This window comes from Amblyraja radiata (genome assembly GCF_010909765.2).
Source record: "Amblyraja radiata isolate CabotCenter1 chromosome 42 unlocalized genomic scaffold, sAmbRad1.1.pri SUPER_42_unloc_1, whole genome shotgun sequence".
Classification (NCBI taxonomy): Eukaryota; Metazoa; Chordata; class Chondrichthyes; order Rajiformes; family Rajidae; genus Amblyraja; species Amblyraja radiata.
In genome coordinates this window covers 118,995-142,008 of record NW_022630087.1, presented here as the reverse complement: position 1 = coordinate 142,008, position 23,014 = coordinate 118,995, and the positions used below count along the sequence as shown (strand labels likewise).

Below are 23,014 nucleotides of genomic sequence, written 5' to 3'. Positions count from 1 at the left end.
AGAGACCCCAGCTCGATACTAACTATACGTGCTGTCTGTGTGGAGTTTGTACCTTCTCCCTGTGACCACGTGGGTTTTCTCCGGGTGCTCCGGTGTCCTCCCACATTCCCAAGACGTGCAGTTTGTATGTTAATTCGCTTATGGCAAATTGTCCCAAATGGGAAGAAAAAGAGTCGTGCAGGTGATCGATGATTGGCGTGGATTTGGTTGGGCGAATGGTCTGTTTCCTCAAAACATAGAAACATAGAAAATAGCTGCAGGAGTAGAGGCCATTCGGCCCTTCAAGCTGCACTGCCATTCAATATGATCATGGCTGACCATCCAACTCAGTATCCTGTACCTGCCTTCTCTCCATACCCCCTGATCCCTTTAGCCACAAGGGCCACATCTAACTCTCTTAAATATAGCCAATGAACTGGCCTCAACTACCTTCTGTGGCAGAGAGTTCCAGAGATTCACCACGCTCTGTGTGAGAAATGTTTTTCTCATCTCGATCCTAAAGGATTTCCCCTTTATCCTTAAACTGTGACCACTTGTCCTGGACTTCCCCAACATCAGGAACAATCTTCCTGCATCCAGCCTGTCCAACCCCTTAAGAATTTTGTAAGTTTCTATAAGATCCTCCCTCAATCTTCTAAATTCTAACGAGTACAAACCGAGTCTATCCAGTCTTTCTTCATATGAAAGTCCTGACATCCCAGGAATCAGTCTGGTGAACCTTCTCTGTACTCCCTCTATGGCAAGAATGTCTTTCCTCAGATTAGGAGACCAAAACTGTACGCAATACTCCAGGTATGGTCTCACCAAGACCCTGTACAACTGCAGTAGAACCTCCCTGCTCCTATACTCAAATCCTTTTGCTATGAATGCTAACATACCATTCGCTTTCTTCACTGCCTGCTGCACCTGCATGTCTACTTACAATGACTGGTGTACCATGACACACAGGTCTCGTTGCATCTCCCCTTTTGCTAATCTGCCACCATTTAGATAATCGTCTACTTTCCTGTGTTTGCCACCAAAGTGGATAACCTCACATTTATCCACATTATACTGCATCTGCCATGCATTTGCCCACTCACCCAACCTATCCCAGTCAGAGTCCAGCGACCAGCTGTTCTCTGTCAGTCAGCAAGTCACCGAATTCCACTCTCGACAGCGCCGCCGGAGAATCCCGAGAATTCCCAAAACTTACCAAACCGATGGGAAAATCGGAACCTCCAATTGCAGCGCAGGAAGTGTTGCTGAAAAAGTTAACTTTTTTTAGATAATAGTCTACTTTCCTGTTTTTGCCATAAAAATGGATAACCTCACATTTATCCACATTATACTGCATCTGCCATGCATTTGCCCACTCACCCAACCTATCCAAGTCACCTTGCAGCCTCCTAGCATCCTCCTCACAGCAAACACTGCCCCCCAGCTACATGTCATCCGCAAATTTGGAGATGTTGCATTCAATTCCCTAAAGTAAAACTAAATTAAACGAATCGAAGCAAAGCCCAACACATTGTAATTGATCCTGTCGACTGTTACCCTCGACAGTATTTCCTCGTTCAGTTGATCAGTGAAGGCAAGTTCCCATATTCATGCCCCGTAGCCACTACAGAGTAGGGTGTGGACTAGGTGCTCCGTGAAACAGTCTTCATTCTGTTAATAAAGCGATCAATGTAGCCTGAAGCAAACACATTCGGAATTACATTTGGGCTGTTGAAATATTTTCTGTCCAATGGTCATTTTCAACCTCTATGTCCACAGATGTTCAACAGAAACACAAGGAGACTCTGCGGGCACAGACTGAAACACTGAGTGTGAACACCATCCTGATGAACGAGAAGGTTAAGGATTTCCTGCTGCTTGATCGATATGCTGAGCTCACAATCATCTCCACTGTTCGAGATCGGACACTGGTGGAACATGAGCTGCTGGCAAGAGGCCGGGACCATGAGGAATGGCAAGAGAAACATCTCCGGGGAGAACTGGAAAGAATCAGGACTGATCAATTGTTCCACAGCAGCTTTTCCCGGAGTAAATCCCAATCTGGGAGTTCAGCATCAGTGGCCGGAGTCCCGGGGAGTTCAGCATCAGTGGCCGGAGTCGCGGGGATCGGAAAAACAACAATGGTGCAAAAGATTGTTCATGACTGGGCCACAGGGAAAATATACCCACACTTCCAGTTTGTCTTCAGTTTCAAATTCCGGGATTTAAACAAGATTAAACACAGAATAAACCTGAGGGAACTGATTCTGGAGCAATATCCTTACTTTAAGAATATCCTGGGAGAGATCTGGAAGAACCCAGAGGGATTGCTGTTTATATTCGACGGTCTGGATGAATTCAAGGGCAGAATTGATTTTGCTGACCGTCGGAGAGACACAGAACCTCAGCACATGTGCGCAGATCCTGAATCCCGGTGTGAAGTGTCTGACATTGTGTACAGTTTAATCCAGCACAAGCTGCTCCCAGGGTGTTCAGTGCTAGTGACCACCCGCCCCACTGCGTTACATTTACTGGAAAAGGCAGAGATCAGTGTCTCGGCTGAAATCCTGGGATTTGTTGGTGAGGAACGGAAGGAATATTTCACCAGGTATTTTGAAGATCAGACGGTGGCAGCAGCTGTTTTCAAACATGTGAAGGAGAACGAGATCCTGTACACCATGAGCTACAACCCCTCCTACTGCTGGATCCTTGTCCTGACACTGGGCCCCTTCTTCACACAAACACACCGGGACCCACAGCGAGTTCCCAAGACCATCACACAACTATATTGCTACTTTATTTACAACATCCTGAAAAACCACGGCCGTGAGATTGAGAGCCTCCGTGAGGTGTTACTGAGGCTTGGTCAGATGGCCTTCACTGGAGTGACCAAGAAGAACATTGTGTTCACAGATGAAGATTTGATCGAATACAATCTGCAGCCTTCCCAGTTCCTGTCCGGGTTCCTGATGGAACTTTTGGAGAGAGAGGATTCAGCCCGGAGCGTTGTGTACACCTTCCCGCACCTCACCATCCAAGAGTTTGTAGCCGCACTCGCACAATTCATGACTGTAGATCCTAGGAATATCGTGAAACACATGTCTGAAATCCACAGCACGACAGACAGGCGATTTGAAGTATTTCTCCGTTTTGTCGCTGGTCTCTCCTCCCCACCGGCAGCTCGGGTCTTGGAGGAGTTTCTGGGTCCATTTCCTAATGAAACAATGTGCCGAGTGATTGACTGGGTGAAGGAGGAGGTTAAACGTCAGATTAGAGATGCACGGAGTGAGTTTGGTAAAATGAGGCTCCTGAACACGCTGCACTACCTGTTTGAGACTCAGAATCCTGCACTGGCTCAGCAGACACTGGGATCTGTGGAAACACTTTCATTCAGTGGACTGGGACTGACCCCGATTGACTGTGCGGTCCTGTCTCATGTCATCAGGCCCTGTGATACAATCAAACACCTCGATCTATGGAGATGCCGCATTCAGTGTGAAGGTCTCCAGCGGCTGGGACCGGCTCTGCACAAGTGTCAGCGCTTGGGGTAACTGTCCGTTTGTCGCTAACACTGAACTGTAAAATTGTTTCACTATTTTGTCATTCTGTTCAGCACCCCTTCTATGGGGCTGAGCGGCCGTCACTGTACACGGGGGGAGGGGGGGCACCCACTCCTATTTTAACCCCCCTCGGTTCGCCGGTGGTAGATTCTGCTGTCCTCTTGTCCCTACCCCGGGTGGCTGGTGGTCGGCTCTGTTCCCCTCTCTCCCAGGTCACCAGTGGTTTACTCCGTCCCCTCCTCCCCCAGGTCACCGGTGGTTTACTCCGTCCCTCCCTCCAATGGGTCACCGTTGGTGGACTCTGTCCCCCCCTCCCCCAGGTCACCGGTGGTTTACTCCGTACCCCCCTCCCCCAGGTCACCGGTGGTTTACTCCTTCCCCTCCTCCCCCAGGTCACCGGTGGTTTACTCCTTCCCCTCCTCCCCCAGGTCACCGGTGGTTTACTCCGTTCCCCCTCCCATGGGTCACCGGTGGTCTTCTCTGGTTCCCCCCTCCCCCCGGGTGGCTGGTGGTCTACTCTGGTTCCCTCCCCTGGGTCGCGCGTGTTGCCACCGTTCTCTGCACGGGGAACATTTCCCGGTTGTCAGGGAATGAGAATAAATGGTGAAAGTCACCAAACACCACAATAACAGAGATTTGTTCAATAATGTGCTGAGGTGTTTCCATAAATATCTGTTTGGGAGAAGTTATCTATCTCTGCCTCGCCGGGGTTTGTATAAGTTTGTTTCTAATAGCCCTGTCCCATGGTACGAGTTCATTGCAACAGCTCTCCCGAGTTAAAAAAAATCAAAAAAATCAAACTCATGGTAAACACGGAGAATGTACGTAGTGGGTACGTCGGAGTTCGGGGACGTCTCTTAGCGCTAACGGCAGGTACTCGGGAAGACTCGCTAACGACAGGTAAGCACGGGAAGACTCGTGAAGATTTTTCAACGAGTGGCCATTACCGTAAATCTCCGAGTTCGAATCGGTCAAACTCGGGCGAACTCTAGGAATGAACTCGTTCCGTGGGACAGGGGTTTTACTGTCTGTTTGTGTTTAGACTGGGAAACAACGACCTGGGAGATTCCGGAGTGAAACTGGTGTCTGCGGCTCTGAGGAACCCGGACTGTAAAATACAGAGACTGGGGTAAGTCCCAGATTGTGAGAGATTGTGTTTACACTCACTGGGTGTCTGACACTGAACATTAGTATGATCAGTAATTGTGTCACTGATAAACACTGAGGATTTGCACCGTCTCCTGTCTCTCTGTGTCCCTCACCCTCACTCTCTCTCATCTCCAGGCTGCACAGTGTCGGTCTCACAGATTCTGGAGCCGAGGATCTCGCCTCCGCTCTCAATACAAACCCCTCACTGACGGAGCTGGACCTGGCATGCAACTCCCTCACAGACCGATCTGTCCCCGCTCTCTGCCGCCTCATACTGAACCACCCGAGTCTGGAGCAGATCAGGTGAGTGTTTGTTACTATGTAAGGTGTCCTTGAGATGTCTGAAAGACGCCCATTAAATAAAATTTATTATTATTATTATTTGTGTTAATGTTTAATGTGAAAAAATATCAGAGGATCCGCGGGCTTCTTTCTCCTGTGATTCTGTTCTGTAAGTGTTGTTGAAATATTAACCCCAGTCCCTGTTATTGACACTGTTGTTTCATCTGTTTATTTCCTATTTATTCCTCCACTTGTTTCAGGATGGGGGCGAATCAGTTCAGTGCAGATGGATGGAACCAGCTGGGGAATCAGCGGGGAACCAGACCCGGACTGAGAGTGGATGTGACAACATCTCGGGGTATAAATGTCACCCCACCCCTCCCTCCAGCTCCCCCCACCCCTCCAGTGGCCCCACCCTCCCGCTCTCCCCCCTTCCGATCTCTCTGCCCACTCCCGCTCTCCGCCCACTCCCTCTCTCCCCCCTCCCATTCTCCTACCTCCAATCTTTTCGCCCACTCCTGCTCTCCCCCACTCCCGCTCTGCCCCCCCCCTCCCGTTCCCCTCCAATCGCTCCCCCCCCCCCTCCGGTTCACCCCTCTCCGATCTCTCAGCCCAATCCCGCTCTCCCCCCCCCCCCTCCGGTTCTCCCCCCTCCAATCTCTCCACCCAATCCCGCTCTTCCCCCCTCCAATCTCTACCTCCTCCGGTTCTCCCCCCTCCAATCTCTCTGCCCAATCCCGCTCTCCCCCCCCTCCGGTTCTCCCCCCTCCGATCTCAGCCCTCTCCCCCCTCCAATCTCTCTGCCCAATCCCGCTCTCCCCCCCTCCAATCTCTTCGGCCAATCCCGATCTCCCTCTGATCTCTCCGCCCAATCCCGCTCTCCCCTCCCGCTTCCCGTCCCTCCCTCTCCCCGTCCCTCCCTCTCCCCGTCCCTCCGCTCTCCCCACCCCGCTCTCCCCCCCCAGCAAATCCAATTACATAGCATTTCAAGCAGAGTGCAGGCCAGCAAATCCAATTTCATAGCATTTCAGCTTCCTACCAAATCATTTATTACAAGTACATTGCAGACTCCCAGTTCAGTTGATTAACAGATTAGAATCTTTGTTGTGGACTCTCCCTCGCGATCTTCCAGAGTGACTGACTCGCGTCCAGGCATCCGGGGTTTTATAGTCCTGACCACCACCCCCCCCCCCCCCCCCCCCCCCCCCCCCCCCAGCCCGGAAGGGGCGTTACCTTCATCGTGTTGATTGACAGGCGAGAGGACAGCTGATCTCAAGATTTTGAAACACTCATAACTTTTTTATTTTTCATCGATCGGAAAAATCCTCGGGGCTGCCTCAGCGGTGGAGGACTGTGAGTAAGATGTCCAAAATCAGCGATATAGGGAAGCGTTTTTTCAAAAATCAATTTGCAGCGCAGACAGGAAGTAGTCAAGATGAGACTTTTAGTTATATAGATATAACTAAAAGTCTCATGTTGCCACTCGTCAGGCTTTGACCTGTCCCTCCTCTCGTCCACATGTCTCTCCATTCCCTGCCATCTGAAGAAGGGTCCAGACTTGAAACGTTACCGATCCATATTCTCCACAGATACTGTTTCACCCGCTGAGTTACTGCAGCACATTGTGTCTTATTACAAAACCCTGGTTAGATCAGTTCTAACAGTGCGGGGGGGGGGGGGGGGGGGGGGAACAGTCAGGATTAATGTTTCAGTGGGAGCCAAGGGGACTGATTCAGATGGTGTTTAGTTTCTCTCTTTGTATACACAGATCTAACGCGTACGTTCTCTGAGCTCCTGACACAGTGGAACGACGACCTATTGTTCCAGCTGACAACATTCTATGGGGAGAGACTGAAACAGGCGATTGAAGAAAGGGTTGAACGTCTCAGCTTCACGATGAAATGGGAGGAATGTTTCAATGAACAAGAACACGGGGTAAGTGGAAGGATCACAGTGACTTCTGTTTCCTGTCACAGAACTGACGGCATTGGGGGGGAAGAGTCACCAATACAGTCCCCTCAACACACTGAACAGTGCAATGGAGGCACTGATCTCTGATCAGTTTGCGTCCTGTAGATCTGGTATCAGGAATAAAACCTGTGACCTGGGGATTTCTGAGAATGTTCCATTCTGATCCAGCTGTTCTTCCTACACATGCATCTTAGTACAACGGTCATGGAAGCAGTAAACTTGTAAACCAGAATCAGTAAACGATAATACTTCTCAAGTGTCATCAGTTTCATTGGTCACATTGAGTTCAGTTCATTAAACCACAGAGGGCATTGGACATAAGCACAAGGAACTTCAGATGCTGGTTTACAAAACAACACACAATGTGCTGCACAAAATAACTCTGTTTTTGGAGATGCTGCCTGACCTGCTGGATTATTCTAAGACATTGAACTGTTCGCTTATCATCCAATTGACAAATAAAATAAACGCATGTACATTTGCTAAAATCTACCATATCAACACAATATTCAGCAGGTCGGTTATTTACGCATCTGTGGGAAGAGAAGCCTAGTTAATGTGTGGTGAGAGGAGGGGGTGAGCTGCAGGAGAGGGATATACAAGAGAGGAATGTCTTTGATCGGGTAAAACTGGGGTTGGTATTGAAATATAGAAGTTATCTGGTCAATGAGTGAATGCCGGCTCACAGAGGGTAAGAATGTAGATGAAAGAACTTAATAGCTTCCAAATGCAGAGCAGGATGAAATGCAGGTTGGACTGGACACGTCCATTCCTAGTGGGATACAGTCCATGTGAGGCCAAAAGGAATTGGATTAATTTCACATCAATTTCAACACAGACATCATTGGCCTGAATGGCCTATTCCCGTGCTGTACTCTGCTGTGTTCTCGGACACTGCCAGGTGTGAAGCGAGATTCACACAGTCAGGACTCTGGGAGTACACAGTTTGTCAGCACAGTGTCATGGGTGTATGAAGAGGCAGATCAAATGCCTGTCACTATGCTCAAAACTACCAGAATATCCCATCACTGAACAGCTAATTCCCTCCCCATTAGCTTTGTCTCAGTCACTTCTCAATATATTCATTGTTGTTCTTCACAGAGTGTCGCTGAGCTTGCGGTAAAGGGAAACCGCAGAGATAGTTCCATACTCTTCCTCAGTCTGGTGATAGAGAAGGGTAACCGTGCCCGGCGGGTGATGTGGGAATCCTTTGTGAAAATGCAGAATGAATTACCAAAGCTGGACAAAATACTGAAAGAAATCCAGGAGCTCGGTACGTAAATCAACACACTGAACTGAATATCACATTGAAACACTGGAGTTAACAATGTTATTCAAGTCTGGTTTAATGAATGCTCGTTGATTTGAACAGGTCCTGATCCACAAGAATACATGAACATCACCAGAGATTTAACTGAATTACCCTCTCATATGGAAGGTGAGTGTTGAAATGTACAGCTCACACCAATGACGTTAGAATTGATGTAATACTGAAACTGTTCAGAGCTTTGCAGAATGGGAAATCAGAAGATTAAAGGCTAAGGAATTGTTAGACTGACACGGGGATTCACTATAGATTGCTTCTTTGTCTGTAGATTCAGGTTTAGCTTAGTTTAGTGTATTATCACATGTACCGAGGCACGATGAAACGCTTTTGTTGCGTGTTATCCAGTCAGCAGAAAGACAATACGTGATTATAATCGAGCCATTTACAGTATAGATAAACTATGAGGGAATAACATTTAACCATATAACCATATAACAATTACAGCACGGAAACAGGCCATCTCGGCCCTACAAGTCCTTGCCGAACAATTATTTTCCCCTAGTCCCATCTACCTGCACTCAGACCATAACCCTCCATTCCTTACCCATCCATATACCTATCCAATTTATTTTTAAATGATAAAATCGAACCTGCCTCCACCACTTCCACTGGAAGCTCATTCCACACAGCTACCACTCTCTGAGTAAAGAAGTTCCCCCTCATGTTACCCCTAAACTTTTGTCCCTTAATTCTGAAGTCGTGTCCTCTTGTTTGAATCTTCCCTATTCTCAATGGAAAAAGCTTATCCACATCAACTCTGTCTATCCCTCTCATCATTTTAAAGACATCTATCAAGTCCCCCTTAACCTTCTGCGCTCCAGAGAATTAAGACCTAACTTGTTCAACCTTTCTCTGTAACTTAGTTGCTGAAACCCAGGCAACATTCTAGTAAATCTCCTCTGTACTCTCTCTATTTTGTTGACATCCTTCCTATAATTGGGCGACCAAAATTGTACACCATACTCCAGAATTGGTCTCACCAATTCCTTGTACAATTTCAACATTACATCCCAACTTCTATACTCAATGCTCTGATTTATAAAGGCTAGCATACCAAAAGCTTTCTTTACCACCCTATCTACATGAGATTCCACCTTCAGGGAACTGTGCACAGTTATTCCTAGATCCCTCTGTTCAACTGCATTCCTCAGTTCGCTACCATTTACCATGTTTAGTGCAAGGTAAAACGAGAAAAGTCCGATCAAGGATAGTCCGAGTGTAACCAAAGAGGTATATAGTAGTTCCTAGATCACTCGATCTCTGACATACTCTGGAAATATTACACTGCATTATTTCAACTCCTCCGGGCGTTAATTGTACAAGGTTTTGCAATGTATCAGGTTGTGGAAGAGATCTGTGAAATTCAGTACACTCCCAGAGAGAATGTGTGTGCAGTGATCACTCTCTCCCCCCTCTTCCCCCCCCCCTCTTTTATGTGGCACTTCACGGACCAATTTTGTATAACAAAATGTGCTACACCCATTGGCTTCCTTGTTATCTAACATGCTAGTTACTTTGTCAAAGAAGTTATCAATTGGTTGAACACAATTTCTCACCCATAAAATTATACTCACTCGGCTGTGTAAGCATTCTGTTACCATTTCTTTCATTTTCCTAACAAACTCCTGAAGTAATTTTCACCCCAATATTTTCAGTATTTTGCTGTCTTCCTCTCAGCTGGAACTTTTCCGAAATGCAAAATCCAATAACGATATATTTAAGCAATATTATTCTATTAAATGTGATCTTGAGAGTACATAATATTTTCTGTGGTATTCATAGCACAATTATAAAAAGATCTTTGTTTTGATTGCACCTACCAACATGCATACATTATTATATTACAGTTAATATGTACCAAGGGCAAATTTTAGTCAGTGAGTCTATCCAGTCTTTCTTCATATGAAAGTCCTGACATCCCAGGAATCAGTCTGGTGAACCTTCACTGCACTCCCTCTATGGCAAGAATGTCTTTCCTCAGATTAGGAGACCAAAACTGTACGCAATACTCCAGGTCAATACTCCAGACCCTGTACAACTGCAGGAGATCCTCCCTGCTCTTATACTCAAATCCTTTTGCTATGAATGCTAACATACATTCTTCACTGCCTGCTGCACCTGCATGCCTACTTTCAATGACTGGTGTACCATGACACCCAGGTCTCATTGCATCTCCCCTTTTCCTAATCGGCTACCATTCAGATAATAGTCTACATTCCTGTTTTTGCCACCAAAGTGGATAACCTCACATTTATCCACATTATACTGCATCTGCCATGCATTTGCCCACTTACCCAGCCTATCCAAGTCACCTTGCAGCCTCCTAGCATCCTCCTCACAGCTAACACTGCCCCCCAGCTTCATGTCATCCGCAAACTTGGAGATGTTGCATTCAATTCCCTCGTCCAGATCATTAATATATATTGTAAATAGCTGGGGTCCCAGCACTGAGCCTTGCGGTACCCCACTAGTCACTGCCTACCATTGTGAAAAGGACCCGCTTACTCCTACTCTTTGCTTCCTGTCTGCCAGCCAGTTCTCTATCCACATCAATACTGAACTCCCAATACCGTGTGCTTTAAGTTTGTTTACTAATCTCTTATGTGGGACCTTGTCGAAAGCCTTCTGAAAGTCCAGATATAACAGATCCACTGGTTCTCCCTTATCCACTCTACTAGTTACATCCTCGAAAAATTCTATAAGATTCGTCTGACATGATTTACCTTTCATAAATCCATGCATGTCCAATGATTTCACCACTTTCCAAATGTGCTGCTATCCCATCTTTAATAACTGACTAGCATTTCCCCACTACCGATATTAGACTAACTGGTCTGTAATTCCCCGTTTTCTCTCTCCCACCCTTTTTAAAAAGTGGGGTTACATTAGCTACTCCTCAGGAACTACTCCAGAATCTAAAGAGTTTAGAAAAATTATCACTAATGCATCCACTATTTCTGGGGCTACTTCCTTAAGTACTGTGGGATGCAGCCTATCTGGCCCTGGGGATTTATCGGCCTTTAATCCATTCAATTTACCTTACACCACTTCCCGGCTAACCTGGATTTCACTCAGTTCCTCCATCTCATTTGACCCCCGGTCCCCTGCTATTTCCGGCAGATTATTTATGTCTTCCTTAGTGAAGACAGAACCAAAGTAGTTATTCAATTGGTCTGCCATGTCCTTGTTCCCCATGATCAATTCACCAGTTTCTGACTACAAGGGACCTACATTTGTTTTAATTAATCTTTTTCTCTTCACTTTTGCAGTCAGTTTTTATGTTCCCTGCTAGTTTTCTTTCATAATCTATTTTCCCATTCCTGATTAAGCCCTTTGTCCTCCTCTGCTAGACTCTGAATTTCTCCCAGTCCTCTGGTAGGCTGCTTTTCCTGGCTAATTTGTATGCTTCATCTTTAGTTTTGATACTATCCCTGATTTTCCTTGTTATCCATGGATGCACTACCTTCCCTGATTTATTCTTTTGCCAAACTGGGAAGAATAATTGTTGTAGTTCATCCATGCAGTTTTTAAATGCCTTCCATTGCATATCCACCGTCAACCCTTTAAGAATCAATTGCCAGTCGAACTTGGCCAATTCACGTCTCATACCCTCAAAGTTACCTTTCTTTAAGTTCAGAGCCCTTGTTTCTAAATTAACAATGTCACTCTCCATCCTAATGAAGAATTCAACCATATTATGGTCACTCTTGCCCAAGGGGCCACGCACAACAAGACTGCTAACTAACCATTCCTCATTACTCAATACCCAGTCTAGAATAGCCTTCTCTCTCGTTGGTTCCTCTACATGTTGGTTTAGAAAACTATCCCGCATACATTCCAAAAAATCCTCTTCCTCAGCACCCCAGCCAATTTGATTCACCCAATCTATATATATATTGAAGTCACGCATTTCTAATTTCCTGTTTGATGCCATCCCCAACTCCACTACTACTGTTAGGTGGCTTGTACACAACTTCCACTGGCGTTCTCTGCCCCTTAGTGTTTCGCAGCTCTACCCATATCGATTCCACGTTCTCCAAGCTAATGTCCTTCCTTTCTATTGCGTTAATCTGCTCTCTAACCTGCAACGCTACCCCACCTCCTTTTCCTTTCTCTCTATCCCTCCTGAATATTGAATATCCCTGGATGTTCAGCTCCCAGCCTTGGTCACCCTGGAGCCATGTCTCCGTGAATCCAACTATATCATATTCATTAATAACTATCTGCACATTCAACTCATCCACCTTATTATGAATGCTCCTTGCATTGAGACACAAAGCCTTCAGGCTTGTTTTAACAACACTCTTACCCCTTATACAATTATGTTGAAAAGTGGCCCTTTTTGATTTTTACCCTGGATTTGTCTGCCTGCCACTTTTACTTTTCACCTTGCTACCTATTGCTTCTACCCTCATTTTACTCCCCTCTGTCTCTCTGCCACATTAGTTTAAATCCTCCCCGACAGCACTAGCAAACACTCCCCCAAGGACATTGGTTCCATTCCAGCCCAGGTGCAGACCGTCCTGTTTGTACTGGTCCCACGTCCCCCAGAACTGGTTCCAATGCCCTAGAAATTTGAATCCCTCCCCCTTGCACCATTTTTCAAGCCACGTATTCATCTGCAATATCCTCCTATTTCTACACTGACTAGCCCGTGGCACTGGTAGTAATCCAGAGATTATTACCTTTGAGGTCCTACTTTTAAGTTTATCTCCTAGCTCCCTATCTCCTAAATTCACCTTGTAGGACCTCATCCCGTTTTTTACCTATAGCATTGGTGCCAATATGCACCACGACAACGGGCTGTTCACCCTCCCCCTCCAGAATGTTCTGCAGCCGTTCAGTGACATCCCTGACCCTTGCACCAGGGAGGCAACATACCATCCTGGAGTCGCGTTTGCGGCCGCAGAAATGCCTATCTATTCCCCTTACAATTGAATCCCCTATTACTATTGCCCTTCCACTCTTTTTCCCCCCCTCCTGTGCCACAGAGCCACCCATGGTGCCATGAACTTGGCTGCTGCTGCCTTCCCCTGATGAACCATCTCCACAACAGTATCCAAAATGGTTACCTGTTTAGGAGGGAGATGACCGCAGAGGACTCCTGCACTACCTGCCTACTGCTACGCTGGCTATTGGCCACCCGTTCCCTTTCTGTCCGCTTAACCTTTACCTGCGGTGTGACCAACTCACTGTACGTGCTATTCACGACTTTCTCAGCATCGTGGATGCTCCAGTATGAATCCAACCGCAGCTCCAATCGTTCAATGCGGTCTGCCAGGAGCTGCAGCTGGACACACTTCCTGCAAACGTAGTCACCAGGGACACCGACCCTATCCCTGATCTCCCACATGTTGCAGGATGAGCAAACCATGGGGCCAATCTCCACTGACATGGCTTACCCCCAAATTAAATCAACTCCCTCACACTATAAAAATCTTAATCCTTTAACCTGTATCTGTACTAAAAAGCACTGTACCCCCAACTCACTGTACCCTTAACTCACTGTACCCCCAACTCACTGTACCCCTAACTCACTGTACCCCCAACTCACTGTACCCCTTAACTTACTGTACCCCCTTAACTCACTGTACCCCCTTAACTCACTGTACCCCCTTGACTCACTGTACCCCCTTAACTCACTGTACCCCCCCTTAACTCACTGTACCCCCTAACTCACTGTACCCGCTTAACTCACTGTACCCCTTACTCACTGTACCCCGCTTAACTCACTGTACCCCCTTAACTCACTGTACCCCCTTAACTCACTGTACCCCACCCTTAACTCACTGTACCCCTTAACTCACTGTACCCCCTTAACTCACTGTCTCCCCCTTAACTCACTGTACCCCCTTAACTCACTGTACCCGCCTTAACTCACTGTTCCCCCTTAACTCACTGTACCCCTTAACTCACTGTACCCCCTTAACTCACTGTACCCCCTTAACTCACTGTACCCCCTTAACTCACTGTACCCCCTTAACTCACTGTACCACCTTAACTCACTCTCACTCACTTTCTCTCTCTCTCTCTCTCTCTCTCTCTCTCTCTCTCTCTCTCTCTCTCTCTCTCTCCTCTCTCTCTCTCTCTCCTCTCTCCTCTCTTTATTTTCTCTCTCTCCTCTCTCCTCTCTCTCTTTCTCCTTACTGCACTGAAATCCATCAATGAATTGAATTAATTCAGGATCATTGGACTCATTCTTGTAGATTTTAATGTTGAGCTTTGAGTTGAGCCACCTAACATTGTGTCCATTATCTGCCTGTTCCCGTGCAAGATGTTCAACAGAAACACAAGGAGACTCTGCGGGCACAGACTGAAACACTGAGCGTGAACACCATCCTGATGAACGAGAAGGTTAAGAATTTCCTGCTGCTTGATCGATACGCTGAGCTCACAATCATCTCCACTGTTCGAGATCGGACACTGGTGGAACATGAGCTGCTGGCAAGAGGTCGGGACCATGAGGAATGGCAAGAGAAACATCTCCGGGGAGAACTGGAAAAAATCAGGACTGATCAATTGTTCCACAGCAGCTTTTCCTGGTGTAAATCCGGATCTGGGAGTTCAGCATCAGTGGCCGGAGTCGCGGGGGTCGGAAAAACAACAATGGTGCAAAAGATTGTTCATGACTGGGCCACAGGGAAAATATACCCACACTTCCAGTTTGTCTTCAGTTTCAAATTCCGGGATTTGAACATGATTAAAGACAGAATAACCCTGAGGGAACTGATTCTGGAGCAATATCCTTACTTTAAGAATATCCTGGGAGAGGTCTGGAAGAACCCAGAGGGATTGCTGTTTATATTCGACGGTCTGGATGAATTCAAGGGCAGAATCGATTTTGCTGACAGTCGGAGAGACACAGAACCTCAGCACATGTGCCCTGATCCTGAATCCCGGTGTGAAGTGTCTGACATTGTGTACAGTTTAATCCAGCACAAGCTGCTCCCAGGGTGTTCAGTGCTAGTGACCACCCGCCCCACTGCGTTACATTTACTGAAAAAGGCAGAGATCAGTGTCTCGGCTGAAATCCTGGGATTTGTTGGTGAGGAACGGAAGGAATATTTCACCAGGTATTTTGAAGATCAGACGGTGGCAGCAGCTGTTTTCAAACACGTGAAGGAGAACGAGATCCTGTACACCATGAGCTACAACCCCTCCTACTGCTGGATCCTTGTCCTGACACTGGGCCCCTTCTTCACACAAACACACCGGGACCCGCAGCAAGTTCCCAAGACCATCACCCAACTATATTGCTACTTTATTTACAACATCCTGAAAAACCACGGCCGTGAGATTGAGAGCCCCCGTGAGGTGTTACTGAGGGTTGGTCAGATGGCCTTCACTGGAGTGGCTGAGAAGAAGATTGTGTTCACAGATGAAGATTTGATCGAATACAATCTGCAGCCTTCCCAGTTCCTGTCCGGGTTCCTGATGGAACTTTTGGAGAGAGAGGATTCAGCCCGGAGCGTTGTGTACTCCTTCCCGCACCTCACCATCCAAGAGTTTGTAGCCGCACTCGCGCAATTCATGTCTTCAGATCGCGGGGATATCACGACACTCCTCATTGAAGCCCATGGCATGGCAGATGGGCGATTTGAAGTATTTCTCCGTTTTGTCGCTGGTCTCTCCTCCCCACGGACAGCTTGGATCCTGGAGGAGTTTCTGGGTGAATTCCCTAATCAAACAATCTGCCGAGTGATTGACTGGGTGAAGGGGGAGGTTAAACGCCGGGCTAGAAACACAGGAAGTGACGCTGGTAAACGGAGCCTCCTGAACACGCTGCACTACCTGTTTGAGTCTCAGAATCCTGTACTGGCTCAGCAGACACTGGGATCTGTGGAAACACTTTCATTCAGTGGACTGGGACTGACCCCGATTGACTGTGCGGTCCTGTCTCATGCCATCAGGCTCTGTGATACAATCAAACACCTCGATCTATGGAGATGCCGCATTCAGTGTGAAGGTCTCCAGCGGCTGGGACCGGTTCTGCACAAGTGTCAGAAATTGAGGTAACTGTCCGTTTGATGCTAACACTGAACTGTAAAATTGTTTCACTATTTTGTTATTCCGTCCAGCACCCCTTCTATGGGGCCGAGCGGCCGTCACTGTGCACGGGGGGGGGGGGGGGGGGCACCCCTCCTATTTTACCCCCCCCCCCCCGGGTCTGGTGTGTTGCAGCCGTTCTCTGCACGGGGAACATTTCCCGGTTGTTTGGTAATGAGAATAAATGGGGAAAGTCACCAAACACCACAACAACAGAGATGTATTCAATAATTAGACTGTGGGACCCATTGGGTTCCATGTTCACACGGGAGGGCTGGTCCCCCAACGCAATATTCAACCTCTCCACCAATTCCAATATTGGTGGCCAGTGGGGGGAGGGGGGCTTTCTGGAGCGCTGGTATGGGTTCTTGGGGTGGCAGCTCAGTCCCTCAAGCGTGATCTGCTGACAGCTCACTTACGGCTGGTGGGCTGGCAGTTGACTCGTAGCTATTCCTTGAAATCCCATTTCAAGCAGGGTGCAAGGCCACCGAATTCAAGTGCAGATTCCTACCACTTCAAGCAGGGTGCAAGGCCACCAAATTCAAGTGCAGTTTCATTCCACTTCAAGCAGGGTGCAAGGCCACCAAATTCAAATCCATGTTCCTACCATTTCAAGCAGGGTGCAAGGCCACCTAATTCAAGTGCAGTTTCTTACCACTTTGAGCAGGGTGCAAGGCCACCGAATTCAAGTGCAGATTCCTACCACTTCAAGCAGGGTGCAAGGCCACCAAATTCAAGTGCAGTTTCATTCCACTTCAAGCAGGGTGCAAGGCCACCAAATTCAAATGCAGCTTCATACCATTTCATGCAGGGTGAAATCACCATAAAACCACACCAAACTCACACTTCAGTAGACATTCAGTGTGTTCAGTTGATTCGCAGCTCAGACAGAGTCGTGACCTCTCCCTCCCCCATAATGCAGAGACTGAGGCACACCCACACTTCCGGGTTTTATAACCTCTCCCACCGGAAAAGGTGTGGCCTTCATGGCGTGATTGACAGGAGAAAGATTCTCATCATTTTTTAAACTAATAACACTTTTATTTTTCATTGATGGGAAGAATTCTCTGCACCTGCTGAGCGGAGGGGGACTGAGTAAGATGGCCAAAAATCACAGCCATAAGTGGTAGCGTTTTATCTAAAATCAATATACAGTGCAAACAGGAAGTAAGTGCATTTGCGGTAGTGTCTTTCAACTTCAAGCCAAAGCACCCAAACCACCATTTGCAGGCAGTAGTGCCTTTCAACCTCAAGCCAAAGCACCCAAACCACCATTTGCAGTAAGTAGTGCCTTTTAACTTCAAGCCAAAACACCAAAACCACCATTTGCAGGCAGTGCCTTTTTACTTCAAACAAACCATATTTTCATTTTCAAACCACATTAAGGGGACTCACAGTTGAGTAGACACGTAGCATCATACTGGAAGGCTGGTCACCAACGCAATATTCCACCTCTCCACCAATTCCAATATTGCACGCCAGTGGGGGGGGGGGGGGGCTTTCTGTTGCGCTAGTATGGGTATTGTGGGCCGAAGGTACTGGTTTCCAGAGGGCTAGTATAGACATTGTGGGTAGAATTGATTCTTGGGCTGGCAACCAACTGTTGCAACAATTTTAAAAGCCAAGCCAAGGCAAACAATTTGGCTGCAGCCACCCGACAACCAAAATTCATTTTGTGAACACAAACTTTAAATAAAAAGGCAAACAATTTGGCAGCAGCCGCATCAAGGGGACTCACCGTGGAGTAGACGTGCGCTCAGTTTTATTCACAGCTCAGAGAGCCGTGATCCTCTCGCTTCCTGTGTCTGGCAGAGACTGAGTGAGGCACGATACTTCCGGGTTTTATAGTCCCTCACCCCTGCCGCCAGAGGGGGCAGCAGAGAGAATGGGGATTTAAAAAAAACCCCATTAATAACTCACTGATTTTTCATTGATGGAAAAAATCCTCTGGTCCCGGAAGGCAGGGGGGCTCTGAGCGAGGTTGCCAATAATGGAGGCCATAGGTGACGGCGTTCTCTCGGAAATCGCAGCACAGTGGGCCAAAAGCTGTCAAGATCAGATTTTTAGTAATATAGATAGATTAGACTAATTGGGAACCGTTGGGTCCCAGCATCATACGGGAGGGCTGGTCCCCCAACGCAATATTCCACTTCTCCGCCAATTCCAATATTGCTGGCCAGTAAGGGAGGGGGGGCTTTTTATGTTGGGTGGGGAGGAAGGGGGAACTGCATTTTCTCAGCCCTACCTGGTCGGAGAAGCGGTTTCCCTCCGAATCGCATATTCGTCCTCTCCGTGCAGCCTACCATCGAACTGGAGCGGCGTTTCCTGCCGGGACTACAGCTTCCGCGGCGGCACAGTGCTGGGACACCAACACGGAGCGGGCGATGCCTTACCGGGTCGTCGTGCGGTAAGCTCCGGAGTGCGGTGAGGGCCGACTCGAACATCGCGGAGCTGTGGTTGCGGGCGTCCGGCCGTGGGCGGGCGGCGCTGGATTTAGAACACCGCGGAGCCTGGGATCTGAGATCGCCAGAGTCGGAGCTCCAACCAGCGCGGCCTGAGGTCTTCCGGTGCCGCGGTCTCCGTGGAGGAAGCGGCCTCTCCAGACATTTTCACCCGACGCTGGAGTTCCAGCTTCCCGGCAAAGAGGGCCTGAAAACATTGGACTGGCTGAGGAGGCCACAAATAGGCCCCAACCTCGGGTGGACTATGAGGAGGAGGAGGACTGGACTTTTTGGTGCCTTCCCTCATAGTGGGTTCTGTGGGGAGACGTTTCATGTTGAATCCGATAGTGTATTGTGGCTTTTTAATTTTTTATTTCATATGGATGTATGGAAATCTAATTTCTTCTCTAAAGCACTTTTGTTCAACGTGATTTGATTTTAAAAGTGCTATATAAATAAAAATTACTTACTAACTTACTATCAAGGTCCTTTGTCCTCCTTCATTGTTTTAAATCTGTAGAAAAATAAAAAGGAAAAATGTCACAAATTGTCTCTCTCCCCTCTCTTGTAGTTTCCCACTATGTACTCACTCACCTCACCACCATATTTTTCTCCCTTCATTGGCTCCCTGTGAGATCCAGGATTGACTATCAAGGTCCACCGCGGCTGGTGAGCTGGCAGCTCAGTCACTCGGGGCTGGTGAGCTGGCAGCTCAGTCACTCAGGGCTGGTGGGCTGGCAGTTGACTCACTCATGGCTGGTGAGCTGGCAGCTCAGTCACTCAGGGCTGGTGGGCTGGCAGTTGACTCACTCACGGCTGGTGAGCTGGCAGCTCAGTCACTCGGGGCTGGTGGGCTGGCAGCTCAGTCACTCAGGTCTGGTCAGCTGTGTCTGTCTGTCTGTCTGCCACCCCCACTTTATTCCTCTCTTTATTGGTTCCCTGTGAGATACACACACACACACACACACACACACACACACACACACACACACACACACACACACACACACACACATCCTCCATCACACACACACACACACACACCCTCCATCTCACACACACACACACACACCCTCCATCACACACACACCCTCCATCTCTCTCAAACACACACCTTCACCCTGACACCCTGCATCACTCACACACACACACACTCACAACAAATATACAACAGTAATACTCTCTTGAATCTACTCACACAGCTGAGCGCGGCCTCTCCACTGAGCGGGACTTCCTGAGTGAGCGCTACTTCCGCCATGAGAGTGAATTCCACATTGAGCACGACTTCCGGAGTGAGCCACGACTTGTAGATTCACATTCAGTCACTAACGGCTGGAGCACTCACAGTTCAGTCACTCAGCACGGCGGAGACTCACAGTTCAGTAACTCACGGTGCAGACACACTGTTCTGGACTCAACTCTCACGGCTTTCCGGGGTGACTGACTCACGTCCGGCCTCCGGGGCTTTACTCTCCTGGCCCCCCAGAAGGGGCGTTACCTTCATCATGGTGACTGACAGGAGGGAAGACTAATCTGCTGATCTCACGATTATTTAAACATTCATAACTTTTTTATTATTTCACCAATCAGAAAAAACCTTGGGGCGGTTGGAGGAGAGGAGGACGGTGAGTCAGGTGGCGGAAACATCATAGCGATATAGGGTAGCGTTTTTTTTCTAAAATGTATTTACATCGTTGGCCGGAAGTGGTCAAGGTGAGACTTTTAGTAATAGTACAGATGTGCTGAGGTGTTTCCATAAATATCCGTTTGGGAGAAGTTATCTATCTCAGCCTCAGGGTTTGTATCCGTTTGATTCTTACTCTGTCTGTTTGTGTTTAGACTGGGACACAATGACCTGGGAGATTCCGGAGTGAAACTGGTGTCTGTGGCTCTGCGGAACCCGGACTGTAAAATACAGAGACTGCGGTAAGTCCCAGATTGTGAGAGATTGTGTTTACACTCACTGGGTGTCTGACACTGAACATTAATATGATCAGTAACTGTGTCACTGATAAACACGGGATTTGCACCGTCTCCTGTCTCTCTGTGTCCCTCACCCTCACTCTCTCTCATCTCCAGGCTGAACAGTGTCGGTCTCACAGATTCTGGAGCCGAGTATCTCGCCTCCGCTCTCAGTACAAACCACTCACTGACGAAGCTGAACCTGAGTCAGAATAAACTGGGAGATTCCGGAGTGAAACTGGTGTCTGTGGCTCTGAGGAACCCGGACTGTAAAATACAGAAACTGGAGTAAGTCCCAGATTGTGTGAGATTGTGTTCACACTCACTGGGTGTCTGACACTGAACATTAATATGATCAGTAATTGTGTCACTGATAAACACTGGGGATTTGCACCGTCTCCTGTCTCTGTGTCCCTCACCCTCACTCTCTCTCATCTCCAGGCTGGACGCTGTCGGCCTCACAGATTCTGGAGCCATGGATCTCGCATCCGCTCTCAATACAAACCACTCACTGACGGACCTGGACCTGACTGGGAATAAACTGGGAGATTCCGGAGTGAAACTGGTGTCTGCGGCTCTGGGGAACCCGGACTGTAAAATACTGAGACTGGAGTAAGTCCCAGACTGTGAGAGATTGTGTTTACACTCACTGGGTGTCTGACACTGAACATTAATATGATCAGTAATTGTGTCACTGATAAACACTGAGGATTTGCCCTGTCTCTCTGTGTCCCTCACCCTCACTCTCTCTCATCTCCAGGCTGGACGCTGTCGGTCTCACAGATTCTGGAGTCGAGGATCTCGTCTCCGCTCTCAATACAAACCCCTCACTGACGGAGCTGGAGCTGACACACAACTCCCTCACAGACCGATCTGTCCCCGCTCTCCGCTGCCTCATACTGAACCTCCCGAGTCTGAAGTGGATCAGGTGAGTGTTTGTGTTAATGTTTAATGTGATAAAATATCAGGGGATCCATCCATCCGCGGGCTTCTTTCTCCTGTGATTCTGTTCTGTAAATGTTGTTGAAATATATTCACCCCAGTTCCAGTTATTAACACTGTTGTTTCATCTGTTTATTTCCTCTTTATTCCTCCACCTGTTTCAGGATGGGGGAGAATAAGTTCAGTGAACATGGACTGAACCAGCTGCGGAGTCTGCGGGTCGACAGGCCCGGAGTGAATGTGGATGTGTGAACATCTCCAGTGTAAACGTCACCACCCTGGGGACTGGAATATTGTTGGCCGATTCCCCGCCCTCCCCTTTAAGCGGCCGCCCTCCCCTTTAAACGGACGCCCTCCCCTTTAAACGGCCGCCCTCCCCTTTAAGCGGCCGCCCTCCCCTTTAAACGGCTGCTCTCCGGGTTTAAACCTGAACGGTTCTCGGGCCGGGCGGGCTGTGATGTCAGGGGCGGCCATGCCTACTCTCACGTGACCCGGATACAGGGCGCCAGGACCGGCCCTAGGCCGATTAGACCGATTTTTCCAAACTGGGCCCCGCGCCCAAGGTTAATTTTCCGTATTTCATATGGAAATACAAATTTGCTATGTTAAATAAAGATTTAAAAAAAACATTCGCCATATGGATTTTTTTAACAAAACGAACATGGATAACAAACGATGTGTTAACTGCTACTGTAACACTTGTAAACAGCCAGTAGTTAGCAAGTAGTGAAACAATGCATCGATCCACATTCCTCAGTAAATGCGTTAAATTGTCTCACTCGCAGCCACCGGAGCGGACCCGGGGGGGGGGGGGGGGGGAAGTAAGTACCGGGCTCTGCGATATGTGTGGGAGTCCACAGGGCAGCAAACCCCAGCACCGCAGCGAACCCAGCCGTGAGTATTCAACGCTAAACGTCGGGAGCCGGCAGGTGGGCCGTGTGTGAGTGGGGGGGGGGGGGGGGACCTGGTTGGGGGTTTGAATCTGTGTTAACATTGGTGTCGGGGTTAATGTCCGGGCCGGGGTACGGGTGGGATTTAACCCTGTGTGTGTCTGTCTGCCTCTGTCTGTGTATCTGTGTGACTGTCTGTGTATGTTTCTGTGTGTGTGTCTGTGGCTGTGTCTCTGTGGCTGTGTGTGTGTGTTGCTATCTGCGTGTGTGTCTGGGTGTGTCTCTCTGTGTGGGGGGGGCAGTGGAGAGACTGGGGATTTACAATTTGCAAACCACTCGTTTTCAGTTAAGAGTTGGATACGATTACTGTCAATACGAGCAGCTCATGGAGCAGAGTCAGAATGAGAAACACTGCTCGGCTCACACACACACTCGTGGAGTGAACTCTAGATATAAACGTGGCTG

The 23,014-nt window shown here is 48.2% G+C and overlaps 1 protein-coding gene across 1 annotated transcript; it reads left to right on the top strand.

Annotated features, from left to right (window-relative positions):
- Nucleotides 1–4,596: 4,596 nt before the first annotated feature.
- Nucleotides 4,597–20,629, top strand: LOC116969003 (NACHT, LRR and PYD domains-containing protein 3-like). Its single transcript, XM_033015978.1, has 9 exons — nucleotides 4,597–4,668; nucleotides 4,824–4,991; nucleotides 5,231–5,328; nucleotides 6,739–6,905; nucleotides 8,043–8,214; nucleotides 8,314–8,379; nucleotides 14,543–15,169; nucleotides 19,958–20,047; nucleotides 20,595–20,629. The coding sequence occupies exons 3-9, from the start codon at nucleotides 5,232–5,234 to the stop codon at nucleotides 20,627–20,629; spliced, it is 1,254 nt and encodes a 417-aa protein (XP_032871869.1). The 5' UTR covers nucleotides 4,597–4,668; nucleotides 4,824–4,991; nucleotide 5,231.
- The last annotated feature ends 2,385 nt before the right edge of the window (nucleotides 20,630–23,014 follow it).

What these genes read in the sequence shown, in the direction of transcription:
- LOC116969003 (XM_033015978.1), top strand. Translation starts at nt 5,232, where the DNA reads ATGGGGGCGAATCAGTTCAGTGCAGATGGATGGAACCAGCTGGGGAAT. An exon ending in GGATGTGACAACATCTCGGG is followed by an intron (nt 5,329 to 6,738) that starts GTATAAATGTCA and finishes TTGTATACACAG; the next exon opens with ATCTAACGCGTACGTTCTCT. An exon ending in CATTGAGCACGACTTCCGGA is followed by an intron (nt 20,048 to 20,594) that starts GTGAGCCACGAC and finishes GTTTGTGTTTAG; the next exon opens with ACTGGGACACAATGACCTGG.